Source organism: Lacerta agilis, chromosome 10, assembly GCF_009819535.1.
Source record: "Lacerta agilis isolate rLacAgi1 chromosome 10, rLacAgi1.pri, whole genome shotgun sequence".
Taxonomy (NCBI): Eukaryota; Metazoa; Chordata; class Lepidosauria; order Squamata; family Lacertidae; genus Lacerta; species Lacerta agilis.
Window position 1 is genome coordinate 31,732,148 of NC_046321.1, and position 14,460 is coordinate 31,746,607.

Below are 14,460 nucleotides of genomic sequence, written 5' to 3' on the forward strand. Positions count from 1 at the left end.
AACAACACATGGACAGCGCTATGGTGGATATCTCTGGGTTAAAGCATTCACTATGAGGTAGGGAATTCAAATCTGAGTTCAAATCCCTACCCACAATGCTTCCTAGGTGTCCTTGGCCCAGTGCATGGGCAGGGGGGGGGGGTATGCAGGAACAAATATGCCCCAAACAAGGAGCTCACACCCCACTTGCCCCCACATTGCTGGACTCCAGTCATTAACATGTACTATAATTTTTCTTTAAGAGATCTTATCATGTGGGAGACAATTCATATACTTTGCCCCTCCTGCACACACCCACTCCTGAAATTTGTTATTCTGCTGCCTCTGGCTCAGCCGATGTTCTTCCGTTTATCTTGCCTCAGAAGGCAATCGTGAGGATAAAGGAGGAAGGCTGGGATAAAAGTGAATAATAATAATAATAATAATAATAATAATAATAATAATAATAATAATAATAATAACCACCTAAACAGTGGAAGGCTTTTGAGAGCTTGAATACTTCACAACATTGATCTTAGAGGTGATCCAAAAGGGAGTCCAGCTTAAAAAGACTGGTGGAAACCATAAAATTATGAGTGAGTTTATAACTGGCTAATATGAAAGTAACAGAAGTTCCCACATTCTAGGGAGAATGTAGCGTAAATATGCAAAGGTGCAGTGGGGCCATGAGTTTCTGTGCCCACTCACCACCAGCATGCAACCCCTTTTTTCTTAAGTGGGAGGATTGTGTGTGTGCTATCAGTGGCATCGCAAGGGGGTGGGGGCACCGGTGCCCCAGGTGCCGTGTCTAGGGAGGTGACAAGAAGACACCCCACGGGGTGCTCACCCCGCCACCCCCAGGCACGGCAGTGCAAGCAGCCATCACGACACCGCAGCCGCATGTGGAGGATCCTCCATTCACGGCTGCAGGCACAAGCAGAGGATCCCTCCACTGTCTGTACAACATTTGAGCGGCACCAGTGGCAAACCGCTACATACAATGCATGTGCAGTGTCGCACATGGTGTCAGTTAGCCTTCGTTCGCCCCGTGTGTTATATCAATGCACATGTATACCAAAAATTTGCCCTTCATAGCATACGTACTACAACTGCTGTGCAGTACCACTGGTCCACCATGTGCTCAGTAAACACACTTTGGTGAAGGTGTGAATATGCCCAAATCTGATTCAAACCAAATCAGCCATCCAGGCGAGGCTATTATCATGTGAAAGAACACTTTTACTGCCATTCTTAGAGTCTTTCTAACAAAACAAAACAAAAGTATCTTTGTTAGTTGTTTTTTTTTTAAAAAAAAAAAACTGCTAAGCAAGTGAGTACAATTATAGATGCCAGTTCTTGGCATGGGAGTGACCCAAAGAAAACTCTTGAGTTTCAAACAAACAGTATCAAACCAGACGTTTATTTCTTCATAGACACCCACATCTTTCTTTGCCCAACCACCACTATGTCAGCATTGTGCTAATTAACACAGAATCTAGAAATCATTGGCTACAGAAGAATGAAGCAGCAGGTGGGATAACATACAGTTAACAAGCAACAATACATTTTGGAGATGTCACTCTTAGAAGATACAGGAAGCCCAGGCTCCAGGCACTGGGAACGGCGATTCTTGGTGTTCTTATTTGCCACGTCTGTGCCCAAAGAAACGCCTGTAGGCAGAGGCATAGCCATAGCGCATTGCGTAACGCTCACAGGGATTGTAATCTTCGCAAATCTCCCGCTGCTGCTCCTGGGGTGTCTTGTTGCGCTCTCTGATCCTGCTCACAGTCGCAAAAGGGGAAGACGGGAAGGAGAGACAGAATATTATTATGACTTGCATCTACGTCTGCTTTTCCAGCTGCATCTTTGCAAGGCTTTAAGTGATTTCTAATCTGTCCACAAGCACGTGCAAAAAAAACCTCTGCAAAGTCTTGAAAGGGTTTGTCATTTTTTAGAAATATGGCAGCTTTCACATAAATGTCCTCTACGAAAATGTGGGTGACACTGTGTGCAGAGTCTGACCCTGAGATGGAAACATGTGGGCATGTGCTGTTTCTATGGCTTAGAAGCGGTGCAGAGTGGAGAGTAGGCTGCATGCAATAGGATCATGGGGCAATTCTACAGAGGATCTACCGGTAGTGGAGATTTTTGATATTATCACAGGGTCCTGGGGGCCATTCCATGGAGGATCTAATAATAGGGATCATGACTCTTGCCATTAGGAATGTGTCATTTTCAGATTCTCCCAGTTTACCATTTTCCAGTTCAGTTCACTTTCCAATGGCTTCTCTCTTGCCTAAGAAAAGACACCCTCTCCATTCCCCACTCACCATGAATAACTCTGGACACTAAGAGGACGTACCTTTCCTGCACAACTTGGTTCCTTCTGTTCTCAGGTGGAGTTCTCATGAAGATGTTGGCGTGCCTTCTGTTAATGAAGGGACCTGGAGGGATAGTTATTCATCATTATTATGAGGTTGAACCAAAGGCCAACAGTTCTATACAAAGAAAAGCACTGCTCTCTTGCCGTATCCTCCCAATATCAGTCTTTGTGATGGCCAACTGGTCTATACACTCTTGCCTTTCTGCTGTTAATAGCGACTCATGCCCTCTCACTTCCAGTTTTTAATGGGCGCTTTCAGATGGCCAAAAGCCATTTTGGCTACTGCTAAGCCTTAATGCGTGAAGGAGGCTACTATAAGAGGTGAGACTGATGAGTTTATCCAAGAACTCTGCAACAAAGGACAGCAGGAGAGAGGGACAATGGTGAAGGTAATGGCAGAGGGCAGGTGGGCAGGTGGGCAGGTGGGCAGGTAATACTGATAGGCAGGGTTGCACACTTTCACCAAATATGCCATCACCACTTCTCCACACCGGTTGAGTCAAAAGCACTGCGCCGGTTCACAACGGAAAGCTCTACAGTGCTGCTGCAATGCAAGCTCTAACCAATTATACAACAGCACCTCAAGAAATCAGAATCATAGGTGGAAGAAATGCAGGAATGCAACGGCCTGGGAGGACCCTGTTCTACATTCTCATGAACAAATCAAAGAAATAATGTTGGTGCCAAAGAGGACAGGGGGAGCTAGAGCTAGGTAGCTTCCTCTAGTTCTTAGACGTAAGTGTTTAAAAAATGGCTAAGGAGTGTCACATCCAGTTGGTTCCCGGAGTGCTTTCTTTGGGCTAGATGGAATTAGTCCTACATGATTGTGGCTCCATCATCTCCATAGAGACATCACCCCACACTCTAATTGAAAATACTTCTAATATTTTCCCTTGCATAAATATCCTTCTTGCCGCATCACTTTTTCCTTTCTTGGCATTTATATATTTGCCAACACTTGTGTGTGGTTAATCTATCAGTTTTCATTTGGCCAAGATAGGTGCAAGTTAATCGGTTCTGCTTTGCTATTTCAACAACTCAGTGTCTCCAATATGTGAAATATTTTGTTGTGTGTGTTTTCTCCTCTGTGAGTTTCCCAGCTGAATGAAATATTTCTGGTATTTAGGACATTCAGGAAAAATATCCAACATCCAGAGCCCTCGCCACTACGACCACAGAAATACAAACAGCCACCATCCTCTCACTCTAAAACTCTCCTGGCAAGCTCAAAATCACTCCAGAAGTTTCAGACTACAACTCCCATCATCCCCACCCAGTATGGACAATAATCAGGGATGATCGGCATTGTAGTCCAAAAGATCTGAAGGTCACCAAGTGGGGAAAACCTTTCCTAGAGAAGGGAGAAAGATGGGCATATTTAGGGACAACAGTTAAGCTTCATGTTGCAGACAGAGCTTAAAGGTGGATCCTGGATCTGAAAGGACTGGAGTCCTATCCTGTTTTATTTTCATCTCAAGAGCTCTTGCAAAATTACTCTGCAACTGCATATCTGTATTTTGCATCATATTTGTCAAGTGACTCAGTGTCTATCTTTCCTATTTCTCTTTATATTCTCCCTAGTTGTTTCAATTTGACTTAAGAGTCCCATATCTTTGCAATGAACCGACCTCCCCCTTAACTTTACTTCTAATTCATACTTATTTAACAGCCCAAACCTACGTACGTTGACTTAGGTTGCTGGATGATAGCCTTGCTGTGTTCAGTCCTGGGCAAGAACGTATAAACTTGCCACCTAAGGGGTCAGGCATGCTGCTGTGAGTGTTTCAGGTGTCTGTGGGCTAGCTGTGCAGGTCTTTTCAGTTCATGGTAGTCCTTTACTGGTCTACCAAATGGTTAGGTACTGGAACGGGGCTTGCATGAGCAATCTGTAGAGTTGACTTTCTGCACTGAGAATGAAGATGTCTCAGGGGAAAATACCCCTTGCCTTGCCCTTCCCCAGAACACAGTTTGCACTCCACATCGGGAACACAGGCTGTCTGCAGTAGTGACTCTCTCTAACAGCAAACCAGTGTGATGAGAGCCACATGATTAAAACCAAAATGGGACCACTAAGAAACAAAGGAGAGATATTTGCATGCTCAGGGGTTTACAAACACACACACCTTACAAAAAAGCACTGCCAAGGAGGCAAACTCACCCTGTTCAATAGCCACAGGATGTTAAGCTTCTTTTCCAGCTGAAGGTCCACACTGTGTAACTATTGAGCATGCTGAGATTGCTCTCTTGGCAAATGAGGAACTGGGGGAGCAGGGAAAGGAGGGGTGGAGTGCCGTGATTGGAAGAGTGGCTGAAACTGTGAACAGGAGCACTTCTAGTAAGAAGAAGGATAAACTGCAACATCTAGTTTCAGATCTCACTGGTTATTGTCTGTTCTCAACCTGCCAATCTCATAATTGCCTCTATGAATTCAGAAAAGGCATTGCAGAATGCAGAAAGGTAATAACAGGGTTTGGTACTCTTGTGTGTCAAAAATTCTGTGCCTGTGGAAAACTAGTGTATCAGGGAGGGCAGGTATAGTCTCTCGTTGTCCCTAACTTGCTAGATGTCAAGATGCAGAGTGTTTATTTCATGGTGGAGCAATCAAATGTACCATTACCCTTGACTGGACAGATCGGACAGACTGAAGGCAAGGAAGTAATGGTGGAGCATTCCTTAATTTTTATTCCCTGGATTGAATAGAGGAAAAATATTTTACAAGGATCTCATAAAGTGGCATGGCAAGAGAATTTGGGGTGTCCACAAAATCCAAAAAGTGAACCTCAAGCATCACAATAAACCACAGAGTACATAATAATGTTTCTTACTTGTAAATTCATGCGATTCAATACTCTCGTGAGACTCTGTGACGGGGGAAAAGAAAACAAGGTAGTGTGTAAATTCATTGTTAACAAAACAAAGAAGGATATATATGAAAAAATATAAGAATAGCCTTGCTGGACCAGATCAAAACTGTCTTGTCCATAACGTTGCCTTCTAACATAGCTTACCAGATGCCCCAGTCCAGTTCGCAAGCAAGGCATGATGAGGACCATAATTCCTTGTTGTTTGTTCGCAGTGTCAGAGATATACTGCTAATGGACATGAAGGTTTCATTCTAAGCTACTATGAAAAACCAGTGCTTTTTTTCTTTAAAAAAAATGTTTAGGGGTACTCTCATTTTCCTGCTCATAATGAAATACTGCCCCTCAGTGAGGCCAAACTTAGATTCACAAAATGTTTAGGGGTTTGCGTACCCCTGCATCCCCCCAGAAAAAGCACTGTAGCTAACAATAGATGTAGCCCCTTAAATAATGCATTGATTCCTCCGAAAAGCCATTTGTGCTAGTGACAATCATAGCATCAGATAAAACCAATGTATCAATCAAGTGGAGGAATAAGAAATAACGCTATGATCTTTTGGTTATGGCATGAAACTGGAATCAGAAGAATCTCTGAATGTTCTCCATTTCAGTGGTGGAAATAGAAGTGCATGCTTTAAGGTTCCTATGGAAATGAGGGGTACATTTAAATGTATAACTGAATGCATTTATTTTGCGATTCCTGAATGTATGCACTTACCCTTTCCACTTGCATTTATAAAATGTTGCACTGACTTAGTTCAGAGTGGTTGAATGCTTAATATTTATTAGATCACGTTGATAAAATATATCATAGTTCTCAGAATAAAAGAATGCTAAGAAAAGTACAAAGCAATGGACACAGATTGTTATTTTGGGGTTAGATAGTAAATCCCACCTAACATTAATGAATAAATCACAGAATGGTACCAAAAATCTAACCAAAATTTAGCAATTTGGCGGAAGCAGACACAACCAAATCATTTTTGATAGGCTGATCACATTATAACATTCTATCTCAAATCAATCCAGTTCACGTAACAAGAAGGAGAGAGAAACCAAATATCTATTCAGAGCGAGAATAAACATATAATTATAGGAAGATAAATCCTAACCATTCAAGGGAGCAAGACCTGATTTGGACTCTGCCAGTGAAGGGAACTGACAATCCCAGTGAAGATGCTCGCCAATTGTACACTGGATAGATTGCTTCCCAACCTCAGTCAAGATAAGCCACTTGCCTAGGATTTCCCCATCACTCCTACTTGCCCATCCCTGAGGTTTCAAAAGAAGCAGTTGGAATTTCTGGAAGGGAAAAGTGTTCTTTAACCCAGTGGGCTACTCATGAAGCATCATTCAATGGAAATTCATCAAAATTCATCTTATTGATCTACCCCACAGAGAATCTGGTAGTCCTTTAGCACAGTGAAATCCCAATGGGCCGCTCTCGTTGAAAAAGTATATGCATTTTGAAGACAATTGGAAAATCTGCCCCTAAGATTTCCTAGGCTGGCAGCAGAGGTTTCCATTGTCCTGCCTGCAGGCAAAATGATTGACCCCCACACATACATTCCCTGGTGGTAGTGGTGGTGAAGATAAAAAGGGGTTGTGAGTGATTGAGAACAAAATGGTTTGTATCAGGCATGAAATAGAAAGAGATGTGGCTAGAAGAGAGCTCAGTTTGGGCACTGGAGAGGAATCAGAGGAGACAAGTGTGGAAAGGATGCCAAGGATGTAAGTTATGACAGAAGGGTAAGTGGCAAAGAGAGGAAGTGAAAATTCAACCAAAGTGTGTGGCCAGAATATTCAGTTCCTGTGACAAACTATTCTCCCAAATGACTAGCAATAAAAGACATCACCTACCGTAACAGAAAGCTGCCATCATCAGGACGGCCAGAAGTGCAAGGATGATGAGGCTCCGCATGGTTTCTCTCTTTGCCTCTCTCTCTCTCTCTGCGACTGTCTTGTTCTCTGTTTCCACTGAGGACAGCTAAAGCCTCTGGACAAGCTGCAAAGTTTAGCAGGGGAGTGTTTAATTAAAACAGCAACAGCTGGGAGGCAAGAGAGTCAGATGAAGGGGGCCTGAGGAAGGCAGGAGGGACCTACTGGCACTTGCACTCCAGGAGGAGACTGTTATAAAACACCTCTACTCATGGCTTTAAGATCTGCCTCCGGTGGGAGTGGGCAAGCTGCCTTCCCCTCCCTTTCTTCAGAGGGAGGACTCCACAGTTCAAAAGGAGGTGAGCTGTTAACTCTGCATGTTCCAGAAAATGTTGGTCTGTGGAGGGCTGGCCCATGAATTGGGCTCCTCCTAAACATATGTGCTTAATTTTATAATTTATCCCCTGATTTTCTTGCCTTTCCCACATTCATTTTGTATACACAGTTCTGGAACTTTGCAGCCCATCATCCCTCCAGGTACATTCACTATGTTTACCACTTTCCCTGGGGCGTGTTCATTTAAAAATTCATTTTAGCATTGGCTTCTCTTTTCTAAACTCCATCTGCCTGAGCCAGACCTATTGTTTTGTATTCCACTGTCACCAATTGTCTGATTCCTACATCTCTCCTAAGGGTACCAAATAAGTCCCCCTCAAATCCCGCTTTGAACTTCTTCTTTCTGTGGCCTGGTTCTCAGAGTGGTGGTAAACTTGTTTGTAGCCTAAGACACTACCAGGGATGTGTGAATCTATTAATTTCTGTTTCTCATTTTTCTGATCTTAAGATGTTCAGTCCTCTACATTTACACATCAATCTGCGATTTATTTTTTAACGTCCCTTTGAAAATATGGCAGCATTTTAATGTGAATTTCTCCAAATAGACACAATTTTGTATACAATGTTGCCTAATATAATGCATTTTTGGTGTGTTATTTTCACAAATATATGCATTGATATGCACACTTTACCTCGGTATCTGCATTTTTGCACACATTACTTGGTTGGACAACTGCATTGCAAAATTAAGAAAAGTGCAAATTTTGAAGGACGGCTGCTACGGTTTGTGTGCTGTTTTGGAAAGTGAAAATTACATAATTTTGCCTTTCGATGCATATTGAATTCAATTTGTCCCTCATCCCTAGCCAATAAAAGTCAGGACTGAATGCTTTTCTACACACACAAAAACACCTCCACACAGGAAATTAGAAGCCAGAGGGAAAGGTTTCTAACCTGTTCTTTGCCATTACCTACATGTTTTCTATGAGGAGATGCTTTTTTAGGTGTGGAGGAGCATTCAGTGATGTAAGGACCCACACTTTTGGCCTGAACTGAAATAGTGCAGCCCAAACACAGATTGAAAACCTTGGTGAGGTCCAAACTAGATATGACCAATGCAGTCACATTTGTTCTTAGCATGACTCCTATTCATGCCAAAAATGACAAGGGGCCTACTTAATGTAACAAAAAACATGTGTGTGAATGAGTAGAACTGATCCGTCCCCCATTATACTCAATTGCTGTAGGCACTTTTCTCCCACTACTATAAATGAACCAAGTTAGGGTGAGGAGGGCACTTTAAGTGATGGAGTGTGGGCAGGAAAAGTGGCATGGGGGAGAGTAAGAGAAAAATTTGCTCTTTTCAGATACTCGAGAGGAGTTGTGTTTTTTTCATTATGCTACTAAATTTTTAAGTTAAACAGCTTGGTTCCATATTGTGCTTTGTTAATGTGGGCCTTCAGGTCTGCTGAGCATCTGCTCACACAGATACCCAGGAAGAAGATGCAAGTTCAATTGTTCAAGTTGGTCTCTTGGCCGATTTGAAAACCATATGGCAAAATCATGGTGCCTGAACTCTTTGCCCACACCTTGGTAGCTTTCCAGAAGGTAATGTGTGCCACCACCATAATAGGCCAGAATGGTAACAAGAGTAGTCTGCACATCAAAAAGTGAATTTTTAGCATCACATCTACAATGGATTTGTATATTAGTTGCATTGTTGCAATTCATTAACACCACAGTCCTATGCATGCCTACCTAGAAATAAGTACAGTGGTACTTCGACTTACAAATTACTCGACATACGAATTTTTCAACTTACGAATTTAAAAAGTGCCCGCACACCTACGAATTTTTCGACATTCCAAGGACATCCGTTAGCGGTTTTAGATGGGGTTTACTCGACTTACGAATTTTAGATGTGGTTTACTCGACTTATGAATTTTTCCGAATTTTTCATTTCCAATGCATTCCTATAGGGAAATCGCTTTTTTCGACTTATGAATTTTTCGACCTACAAATGTGCATTTGGAATGGATTAAATTCGTAAATCGAGGTACCACTGTATGTATGAAGTATGTATGGCAGGGCTGGCTAGCTGGAGCCCCCCAGATGTTGCCAGACTACAACTCCCCCCCCACACACACACACGACTATTGGCCATGCTAGTTAGACAGCCCTGTAGCCAGGATGGAGCAGAAATGATAGGTGTGGAAAACAATATTTTTTCCCCTGATGAAGTTCTATCATTCCCTTCCCCCCTTCCTTGGATGTACTAGAAAGGGAAAGTAGCACAGAATGAAAAGCTCTCTGAGTAAACTGAATTGGGATTAAGATCCCAAATTCCTAGAAATCAAGAACAGAGGAATATTTACTCATCTGTAAACTTAACAATTACCAAAAATGGAATATGTGGTCATATTCAAACCACTTGTAAAACCACATTCAGAATAAAACTAACTGGCTACACGGAGCAGTTTCAAGTGCCAAATCAATCCAGATCTGGGCTGTCTGAACAGCTTGCTCGCACATAAGCTTCTGGAGCCATACAGCCAAACAAGACATTGAACTCTTAAGTTTGTTCTGGCTGGTGGGGCATGTTTTTCAGCTATTCCTGAGGTTTTATGAACTTTTTATGAATTTTTTTACATGTCCTTGATGCGTAAGATTAAGGCAGGGGTCCTTAGAAGTAGTGGTCTTGGGAGCAGATGGAACATGTCCCCCACTGGAATAAAGGGAAAGAGGTGGCCACTATCCAAAGTGGAAATGTTCTTCCTCCACTGTTGGAGATGGTGCACCTCCCTGCATGCCAGTTGCTGGGAATCCCAAGTGGGAAGAGCCCTGTTGCCCTCAGGCCATGCTTGTGGGCTTCCCATAGGCTTCTGGTTGGCCACTTTGAGACTAGATGAGCCTTGGCCTGGTCTATCTGGGCTCTTCTCATGTTCTTATAATATGAAACTCCCCAGGATTAGGCAGGAACTCTCACTACTCCCTTTGGCAAAAATACTTTGGAAGAGGAGAATGTCCAAATCATGTTGGAATTGGCAGGGCCAGGAAATAGCTCGCTCCAAACCCATAGCCCTCTTCCAAGTTCTGTGAGCATGTGGAAAGAAACAGAGAAAGCAGAAAGGGAAAGACTGTTTATAAGCACTATCCCCAGATGAATAAAGGACTTCTTTTCCCCAGTATCGGACCTTTCCTTCTCAGTCATCAACCTCATCTTTGTTCAAACACTGCTTCTCTCTGAGATTTGTATTCACCAGGAGGTTGAGCCAGAAATGTAGCCCCTGACACGAATCCACCCCAGTCTCTCATACCAGCTTCCCTTCCACTCCTTGTTCCCCAGCTCCTCCTAGATTTTTTTAGTCTCCTTTAAGGATAGTCACTTGCTTGGTAAGGAACTGCTTCTGTCCCACAGAGTTCAGACTTACAGAACGTGGATTTTATGAGGCAACTGTATATCACGGCCACTCTGATGTCTGCAGGCCTCAGTGCTGCCAAGAAAAGATGGCTGAGGCAAAGTGATGGAGAAGGATTCCTTAACAGAACAGAAGAAAAATAAGCTTGGGGGAAAGGTGAGGAGGAGACAAGCTGTAAAGAGACTTCTAACAGTGATACGTTGTCACAAAAAGCAGAGCCCAATTCACTTTCTTAACAGCCGTTCTCGTCTTCAGCCTTTCTCCAAGAGCATGCTGGGGGGAAAGACCGCCACCGTTTCTCTGGCTAACTTTTTCCTCCTTGGTTCATTTTGATTTGTTACCTCTGTCACCACATTAATTGCCAACATTACCGAAGCGTGGATGGGTTTTTTAAACACCATGTTGATACTATAAACATCTTACCCACAAAATGCCTAACATTTTCCGAGGGCAACTAAGAGCTTGGTGAAGATTTTGTTAACATAATAAAGTTTCAGTGAAAGGCCTGATTTTGATCCATCCAGGTTTTCATCAGCATGTCAATGACCTATGGCTGGCAACTCAGAGAAACACTGACATTTTTCTGGGTGTCATCATGACTACACCTGGAAGTGTTTTACTTGTTTATAATCAATATGTTCAGGAAGTTCTTTGCTAGAAACATTGCTGTTTCAGTTCTGAGCCAGAATTCATGGAAAGTAATGTCAACCATTTTCACCAAAATTACCTGACTGCATACAAGCAACTTGTTCCTTCATTGTTGATGACAGGGGAGAATCGTTTAGAGAAATGGAACAGCCACCAATATTTTTACACAGCCTGATCTGCAGCCTCTTTCAAAGGGGAGGAAGAGTACAGTATTACTGCTCGTGTGCCTGTCCTAAGTCTTTTTAATTATAAGCAAGTATCATTGAGACTGATCTTGAGTTTCCCAATCAGCAAAAGCCCATATCAACCCATTTTAAAATCCTACAACCCAAAACAGGTAATCCATACACATTAGTGCCCTCAGATCCACTTTTCTTCTCAGCCTTTACAATTTTGCAGCATCTTTCTTTTTTGTAGGCAAAACCCAGGAACAAGTATTGACTCAGTAAATGACGATTCTGCATTTGCTGGGCTGGCAAAAAAAAGTAGCTCAATGGGTCTTTTCGCATTGAACTGGCACATAACAGCAAGTCACTGCATCTCTGCCATTTATTTATTATTATTTTGCACGTGCAAGGCACCCCTATACAGACATTAGTAAGGTTCTGCATACTCACTGTAATGTGCTGCACTTCCTTCTGTACACAGGACTTGCCTGAAGGTTCTCTTCTCCCAGTTGCCCCTGCAGTCTTCACTGGCAAAGAAGGGGACCTTTTTATCTGTGATAAGTGACCCCTCCCTCCCAAAGCCCTCCCTCTCCCTATGCATCCTCCTCCAGTCTGGCACCTCTTTTCTAAACATCGCCTTCCCTCACTCAGGAAATCAGAAACCTCAGGAAATTGAACCAGGAGAGAGTATGAACACGGACGTCAGTGGCGAACGGGGTCAAAGCCACATCTTGGGGGCAGAGTGTCTGTGCCTAAGCCATTAACCACTAAGGGCCTTGAATGGAGGCCTTGAAGGCAGTAGGAGTTTTGAATGAGGGCTCTTTGATGGCCAGATCTCCTCTGTCCTCATTCCCTCCCCCAGCAATCATTGTGCCCTGTACCACAAGCACTCTCAGACAAGAGCACACTTGCAGAGTCTTGTGGATAAATACAGAAGCCCTCAAAACCCTTACCATTTGGTTTGCATTCCTTAGTGGTAGAGGGAAGTAGGAGTGAAAAGTACTTGGGCTTTTCTGTTCATATTCGCTTCTCTCCCCCACCCCCACCCCTAGCCAAAAAAAGAGAGAGAGAGAGGTGTTGAAGATTAAGAGAACACAGAACAAAGTATTTGAACTGAGTGGGAGTTTGGCACTCAAGGGCACCAAATTCTAAATTAGTTGCAGCAGGTGAATGAATGTTTAAAGAAATCCGTTGTGCATGTAATGACAAAAGAAGCAGCCCATTACATAAGCACATGCATGGCCAATGCAGCAATTCTATTTGCCATTAAAATATCATTTTTATGTGTGTATGTGTGTGAGAGAGAGAGAGAGTTAAAATCCCCTTGCTTGGAAGAAAGACCACCTGGTTCAATAGAGTGTAAGTATAGCTAGGTCTTATTTTTCATCCAACAGAGTTCGTATTAACACCACATGACAGCTCCCTTCAGTGTGTTTGTTCAGTATAACAAATATTTAACCACTTGAACCCATCAAAGTTTTAGCGCTACAAAGTTTCCTTTCAGAGGAGGAAAATCCAGACAGCAATTTTGCACACTCCTGAGTGGGTGCAACTGGGCACACACATTAGCAGCGTCCCAATCAAAGACTGGTACCTATCCCAATGGGATGCTCACTGCAGTCAGTAGTGGATTTTAAAAAAAAAAGTCCTCATGGAACACCACCAGCGTTTTAGTGCGGATTTCTCTCAATACGTATTTGTATGCAATTTTGCCTAATTATACATGTTTCTGCAAAACAATTTACCTTAGAATAATTCATTTTTGTATGCTACTTTCACTAATACAGTACTTGCATTTCTATGGGTTTTTTGTGCATTTTTGTGCACATGACTGGACTGGACAATTGCATTGCAAAACCTGGAGTTGTGTAAATTTCAAAGGATAGCTATGTTTCAGCTGGTGTGTTATTTCGGAAAGTGTAGATTAAGCCATTTTGCCTTTACATGCGAACCGAATCGCATTGCTCCTCCCTCCCTAACCTCATTCCCCCTTTCAAGTGCCCCCAACTTCTGCATTCCCCAAATGGTAAGAAGTCTATAGCTTAGTTTCCTTTGGATAAGAAAACTCTGGAGCCCTGTGACATATTTGCAATGCCTGTTTCTTTACACACATACAAGAAAATAACATGGATAAATTTTGTTTAAACATTAGCAGACATATCTTGGTGGTAAAGGTAAAGGGACCCCTGACTATTAGGTCCAGTCGTGTCCGACTCTGGGGTTGCGGCGCTCATCTCGCGTTACTGTCTGAGGGAGCCGGCATACATCTTCCGGGTCATGTGGCCAGCATGACTAAGCTGCTTCTGGCGAACCAAAGCAGCGCACAGAAACGCCGTATACCTTACCGCCAGAGCAGTACCTATTTATCTACTTGCACTTTTGACGTGCTTTCAAACTGCTAGGAGGGCAGGAGCTGGGACCGAGCAACAGGACCTCACCCCATTGCGGGGATTCGAACTGCCGACTTTCTGATCAGCAAGCCCTAGACTCTGTGGTTTAACCCACAGCACCACCTGCGTCCCAGTATCTTGATGGTGTTCGCTGCTATCCTTGATGGTAAGGATAGCTTAACATGGAACCAATTGCCTAGGGTAGTGAGGTGTCCCTCGCTGATGGGCTTCAAGTCTAGGCTGAACACCCAACTGCTGGAGATGCTATAGTAGGCTACTAGATTTCTTGCTTTGACGGGGGTTTAAACTCTATGATTCTATTACTGCTATAGACATTCGTGTTAAACTCAGACCCATCCCTACAGATATACAGGAAAACATTGCCAATTGTTAGCTCCT

The 14,460-nt window shown here is 43.1% G+C and overlaps 1 protein-coding gene across 2 annotated transcripts; it reads right to left on the bottom strand.

The window, feature by feature from the left end:
- Positions 1-1,413: 1,413 nt before the first annotated feature.
- On the bottom strand, positions 1,414-12,228 carry MGP (matrix Gla protein). Of its 2 annotated transcripts, XM_033162857.1 has the most exons (5): positions 12,122-12,228; positions 7,084-7,228; positions 5,188-5,223; positions 2,342-2,423; positions 1,414-1,757 (listed from the first exon to the last, which is right to left on the bottom strand). In XM_033162857.1, exons 2-5 carry the CDS (start codon positions 7,142-7,144, stop codon positions 1,619-1,621), a joined length of 318 nt encoding a protein of 105 aa, XP_033018748.1. In that variant the 5' UTR covers positions 7,145-7,228; positions 12,122-12,228; the 3' UTR covers positions 1,414-1,618. The 2 variants fall into 2 exon arrangements, with proteins under 2 accessions (XP_033018748.1, XP_033018749.1); XM_033162858.1 differs by lacking the exon at positions 12,122-12,228 and having other exon boundaries at positions 7,084-7,375.
- Between the last annotated feature and the right edge of the window lie 2,232 nt (positions 12,229-14,460).